Source organism: Triticum urartu, unplaced genomic scaffold (assembly GCF_003073215.2).
Source record: "Triticum urartu cultivar G1812 unplaced genomic scaffold, Tu2.1 TuUngrouped_contig_5401, whole genome shotgun sequence".
Classification (NCBI taxonomy): domain Eukaryota; kingdom Viridiplantae; phylum Streptophyta; class Magnoliopsida; order Poales; family Poaceae; genus Triticum; species Triticum urartu.
Window position 1 is genome coordinate 1 of NW_024116075.1, and position 6408 is coordinate 6408.

General features: G+C 44.0%; 1 protein-coding gene across 5 annotated transcripts; it reads right to left on the reverse strand.

Moving 5' to 3' along the window:
* Window positions 1–1203: 1203 nt before the first annotated feature.
* On the reverse strand, window positions 1204–6013 carry LOC125529172 (zinc finger BED domain-containing protein RICESLEEPER 2-like). 5 transcript variants are annotated; one of them, XR_007292575.1, is made up of 6 exons: window positions 5686–6013; window positions 4852–5078; window positions 4626–4730; window positions 2378–4468; window positions 2254–2292; window positions 1204–1636 (listed from the first exon to the last, which is right to left on the reverse strand). XR_007292575.1 is itself a non-coding variant. In XM_048693583.1 (5 exons), the coding sequence occupies exons 1-5, from the start codon at window positions 5825–5827 to the stop codon at window positions 1589–1591; spliced, it is 678 nt and encodes a 225-aa protein (XP_048549540.1). In that variant the 5' UTR covers window positions 5828–6010; the 3' UTR covers window positions 1204–1588. The 5 variants fall into 5 exon arrangements, 2 of the variants coding, with proteins under 2 accessions (XP_048549540.1, XP_048549541.1); XR_007292574.1 differs by having other exon boundaries at window positions 2193–2292; XM_048693583.1 differs by lacking the exon at window positions 2254–2292 and having other exon boundaries at window positions 4313–4468; window positions 5686–6010.
* Between the last annotated feature and the right edge of the window lie 395 nt (window positions 6014–6408).

Here is a 6408-nt window from a genome sequence, read left to right on the forward strand (position 1 = left end):
ATAAATAAAATCTATGTCACGTTGGTCGGCATAATTTTCATAAACAATAAATGAACCAATAGTTATAAAGATAATATATATTACCACATCCGAATATAGACAGGACGAGGGCCGACGGGGGCGGATACCAAAACCATCGCACTATATAAGATGCAATAATAAAAGTAAGAAAATAATACAAGTATCTATGTAAACATGCAAGTAAGAATATTTTTCCTTTCAGAAAGAAGATAAAACAAGAGGCTCACCACGGTGGTGCCGGCGATGAGCTCGGCGCGGGTGATCGACGGCGGTGAAGACGGGGACGGGGCATGACGGACCGCTAAACCTAGACAAATATTATGAAAAATGGAGCTTGGAGGTCGAGTTTGGAGAGGAGAAAGCTTAAGTAGTGTGGCTCGGGCATTCCATCGAACACCTTGTGTGCATAGGAGGTGAGCTAGAGCACCACCAAGCCCTCTCCCCCTCGGCCAGAGAAAAACAGAGCACTGGGGTGCTCTGCTCGCGAGCGAGGGGTATATATAGGCACCTCATTGGTCCCGGTTGGTGGGATGAACCGGGACCAATGGCCCACATGGCCCGGCCGGCCCCCTGGGCTCACGAACCGGGACCAATGCCCACATTGATTCCGGTTCTGGACTGAACCGGGACTAATGGGCTGAGCCGGCCTGGACCAAAGCCCTGTTTTCTACTAGTGAAACCGCGTGTTTGACGACTAATCAAAGCTACTCATGGCAATTTCCTCGAACGCCTCGAGGGAAGCTCACTGCCAAGTATATATCAGAATCAGAATTAAATGATGAGAGCGAAAGCATTTGAAATTTTCTTCTCTAGGAAATTTTTCACACCGTGCCAACCTAGCAGCTTACTCCACGGCCAAATATATCGAGGCCATATATGTACCTATATAGTAAACATACTCCACGTAGTACAGTATATATTACTCCTAGTACCAGTCTAGTTCTAGTACTATCTCCTCGTCTTCCCTCATCCTCCTCCTGCTTAGAGCTGCAGGTGGGACTCTATGTGAGAGTCTCACCAACAATCCATCAGGTCCCACTATGTCTGATGTTAAAAAAGTGGGCATCCCACCTATTCTAGCATAAATTAGGTGGGAACAAGTGGGATCCCCACCTAACAAATACATTTGCATAAACCTGGTATAGAGCTGCAGCATGGTATGAAAATAACTGAGCAGCAGCATAGTATGAAAACATCACACTTGAGATCTACTAAACCTTCAGTTACATATAGAATGAATTGATCGAATCCACTAAACCTTCAGTTACATATACGGACGAATCGATTTACGAGAGGATAATAAGAGTGCAAACCAAGACAACAATTAAAGTGTGTTCCATCTGTTGGTTAACTCTGCTCACAGATATATAAAGTTGCAAAGTCCCGACGACGGCGAGAACACACAACTACTGATCAAGTGAAAATGCAAGGCCGAGCACACTAAAATGGTGACAAATGCATGAAGCGCACGGCAAGTTGATGACGAATGTCCACAGAGTCTGAACAGAGGACCTGATTCTTGAAGAACAACTCCAGCAACGGATAGGTTGATGACGAATTCAACTTGTTAGCTACATGACGCGCACGGCAGGCATGGTATGAATAGGTGTGGTACCTGCAGTTTTGTAGTACAGTAAAATGGTGTTAGAATGAGGTGTATAGCACCTTCGGCTATAAGAATCACATTAATGCCAGATTCTATCAAGTGAAAATGCAAGGCCGAGCACACTATTTTTTGTGACCGACGCCAGCCAATGAAATTTTACATGTTCAAGTTCAGTATAAATGTCGCGAGACCAACAGGACCAAAATCTGAACCAAATAGCACACATCAGTATAAATGTCAATGCCAGGACTATTGGCTATAAGTCATCTCCAGAAATAAATATCTGACAACCATACACAATCCCTTCTACCACATCTAATCAGTGGCAATACAAATTTTCCATTCCCAAAAGTTACTAAGATATAACTAATGGAATCGCTTGCTGGCTCACTCAGGCTACTCATACTCAGATGAGACTTCAATCGCCTGAATTCGCAATCTCAGGAGACAGTCTCATGTAACCGTGCAGTGGGAGACTTCTCAAAGGCGCTATTTTTTCACATTTGTAGTATATCGAAACTACCGGAGTTGAACACTAGGACTAAGATACAGTCTAATAATGTACCAAAAGTGCAAAGTACAACTAGCAGAATTGCCTTAGGTGGTTCCAGTATCGCCTTGCTCACCACCATGGTCTCCAACTGTTGGTTCCGCCTTTTGGCGATCTGCAATATTGAAGGCATTCAAAATGAAACATTTAACATGGAAGGTATTAAATAAAGTACGGGAAAATAATTAAAAACATATTACCAGCTGCTCGAAACCAATCCTTGAGGCACATCAGCGTCTCAACGGTACTTGGGGTCAAACTACTTCTTTGAGCAGTGATGATCCTTCCGGCATTGCTGAATGCAGCCTCTGCAGGCACTTTAGACGCAGACAATGCCAATATATCCCGTGCTATAGCGGCAAGCACTGGATACTTTGGGGAGTGAATCTCCCACCACTTTAAGATATCCAATTTCTGTCGGCGAGGAAACGGGTCTTCTTCAAGATATCGTTGTAGCTCATTTGAGTTGTGGGATCTTTTCAATCTCAAATGCTTATCCCAGTCATCGAGAGTGCCCTCACCATCCTCCTCTGCAACCTCATCACCTTCATCAGAAGTGTTTTCATATTCAGATGCATATTCAGCATATAGGATCTTCATCGCACTATTCACCTTGGTAAGATATTTCTCGGCGCCACCACCAAAAGTTGCGGTCAGTCGGAAGTGAACATATTCATATTTGTACCTCGGATCAAATATCACCGGCAGACAACTTGTTAAGAACGACTCCTCCAAATATTTCATCCATTTCCCCTCCATCTCTTTCACATGGCAACAATGGTAGGATTTTCACTTGTGACTTCTTTCTCCATTATCTGCTTCACATTCCAGACGTCATAGAAGTACAGGTGAGAGGTGGGATATATCCTACCCGAGATTTTCTTTGTGGCTGTGTAAAAAGCGCCCAAAAGATGGCAAATAGCTTCAGCCATCTCCCATTCACTAGCTGAAGGAGCAAATTTATAATCTTTGTCAGTTTCTTTCAAGGCTTCGAACGCTGCTCTGAACGGCAATGATGATTCAAGCATTAGGTACGTTGAATTCCATCGGGTTGGCACATCTAGCGAAGGATGGTTTTTACAAGCAAGTCCCACCCGCGCAATCATCGCATTGAATTTCTTCATTCTGCCTTGCGAACTCTTGACATACAGCACTGATTCTCTGATTCTATCAACAACTGACGCCATTGCGTCGAGCCCATCTTGCACCACTAGATTCAGTACATGTGCAGCACATCTAACATGCAATAATTTTCCACTATGATGCACAAGATACCTATCTACCAAATTTTTTCTCAAGTGGCCAACCATCGAGGTATTAACTGGTGCATTGTCCAGGGTGAAGCTAAAGATTCTGTCTTCAATTTTCCAATCTCTTAAGCTCTTTTGCACCATGTCAAACATGTTATCAGCGTTGTGTGGAGTTTCCAAGAGGCAAAATGTGATTATTCTGTTTTGTAGAGTCCATGAGCTATCAATAAAGTGGGCAGTTATGCATAAATAACCCAGCTTCTGATTGGACGTCCACATGTCACCCGTTAATGATACTCGAGAACTTAGATTGCTAAAAAGTGCTTGAATTTCTATTTTGTGTCTATCATATGCATCAATGCAATCTTGTTTGATTGTTTCTCTGCATACTACGTTGAACCATGGATTCAACGTCTTAACAAAGGACCTAAAGCCAGGATATTCAACAAAATTGAAAGGTAATTCATGTAGCACAATCAACTTTGCCAGTGCTCTACGTGCACGCCCTTGGTCAAACTTCCACTCTGGATCAATTGCACTATCAGTTCATATCTTGGCAACCATACCATCCATTTTAGCCTTCTCTTCACATACCACCAAATGTTTACCGATGTGACTTGTACCTGACTTTTTTGAGGCAGGAAAGAGTTTGTCGCAATGAATGCAACGACCATGTGCAAGCATTCCATCAATATAGATTGGTTCTGCCTCTTTCCAAATTTTTGATTTTAATTTTCGTGGTCTGTGTGAACCAAGGTTTGCTACTTTGGGTGACAGAGCTAGCAGTGAAGGCTGTGACGTTGGAGAGCTCTCTAGTGACTTAGCCTTTTTTTCTCTTCTTGCTAAGAACGAAACTACGACATTGTTAAGGACTGGAGACCTTACCACTTTTTTGGATAGTGATGGATGCTTATTCTTGTCAACGGCCAAAGATCCAGATGATGGCTGCTTATCCTTGTCAACAGGCAAAGATCCAGGTGATGGCTGCCTATCCTTGTCAATGGGCAAAGATCCGGATGATGGTATAGTTGCAACATCTTTCTGGGAAACAAGAAAAGCATACACAATAAGCTTGATAAAGAGTCAATCTGATAGTTGCTGCAATTAAATATCTCTCCAGGAAACAAGAAAAGGGTAGACAGATAAGCTTGAGAAGGGCAATTTGATTCAGAGACAATCATTCGCAATCAAAATTCACCTTATTAAGCCTTTTTTTCTTCAATGGTGGTGGCTGCTTATCCATGTCAACGGCCAAAGGTCCAAACAACGGTGCCGGTGGATTAGTGCACATTCCTTCACTTGCCTGAGAGAAAAAATTTGTTGTTGTCTAATAAGTATTGCTAAACAGTAAAATAGACATAAAGACGTTATGTCTATTTCCTGGACGTCAACGGCTTCATGATAAAGTAGTGTGATAATTTTACCTTCCTCTTTTTCTTGGACGCCGACGGCTTCATGACGACTTTGTTCGTTTCTTGGTGTTCCCCATGAAGCTTGCCGCTACTCTGCCTACTTCGCTTCCTTTTCTTGCACTTTGGTGGTTCCGTAAGGAGCTCACCAGCACCCTTGTGCTCTTCAAGATCCGGGTCATTAGCCTTCTCAATTTTTATGGCACGCAAGAGCTCATTAGTAACCTTGGGCTCCTCAAGATCTGAAAATTTTCACAACCAAGTTAAATATGATGAGTTAAGTTCAGACATTATTAATAGGTACAACAGAATAAGAAAGGAAGAACATGTTGTACTACTGATTGCTCCTCACTTATGACATAGTTGTGAAACAAACAATTCATTTGAATTTGGAGCCCTCTGCAAACCACAATGCTAAACCTAACTTGTTTCAGACTATTTGTAGAAGTTGCTCCTCACTTTTGTGCAAGTTCATTTTGTAAGCATCTGCCTTCCCAGGGGGATAAAATGCAGAGACATTCATTCTAACTTGGTTCAGACTATTTGTAGCCAACAAAATATAGTAAGATTCAAGTTCATTTAATAATAACACTATAGATGCAAGTTTTGGTTAGAAATGACAACTTGAAACAGAAGGGAAAAAAACTAATTTCAGTAGATCTTGACTCTGAACTTGGAAGGAAAGCAAGCATCTGAGTCCATTAGCAATCCATCAACAACTTAATCTTGAGTTTTAACAGAAACTGAAACAGGAATCTTGCAAATTTTCACTAGAATCCATGAGCAATCCATCAGCATCTGAATCCTACATGGTAAATGGAAAGGAAAATGATCTGGATGTTTGACTACCTGCAGCAGGCAAGCTGGGAGTCAGGGTTGGGGCAGCCTGCGACCTGGGGGTCGGGGTTGGGGCAGCCTGCGACCTGGAGTTCGGGTTTGGGGCCGCCGGCGACCTAGGGGTCGGGGTTGAGGCCGCCGGCGACCTGACCATCGCGTCCGGCCGTGCTCGAGGGGATCGGCGAGTGTTGATTGGGACGGCAAGAAGCTGCGAGGGAGGGGAGGCCGAGAGGTGCTGAGTGCGAGGCGGAAGAGAAGGTGATGCGGCGGCGGCGGCAGGAGTGCGCCTACGCTGCAGCGCCTCCTCTGTCCAGCGAGAGAACTAACCTATCGGGCTAAGGTGGGATTCCACTGGGCTAATAGGGCTAGCCCAGTTAATTTTGTACCTGTCCAGTGGGCTCCCGCTGAGGCCTTGTTCGGTTGGGTGCGAATCCGAGTGGATTGAAGGGGTTTGAAGGGGATTTAAACCTCTTGTAAGTCAAAATACAAGCCAATCCTTGCCAATCCCCTCCAATCCTCTTGGGAAGAGGATTAACCGAACAAGCCCTGAAGCGGTTTAAGTGAGATGGGATAGTGAATCCCACTTAAACCCACTCCCACCTGCAGCGTGACTCCTGCTCCTTTTTCTTCGTAGTACTACGTACCTACTAGAGCACAGTGAGTTATGGACATGCTAGGGAATGCAGCCTCGGTGGCTCAACTCGTCGGGACTGTGGGCAGGCTCATCTCCAAGAT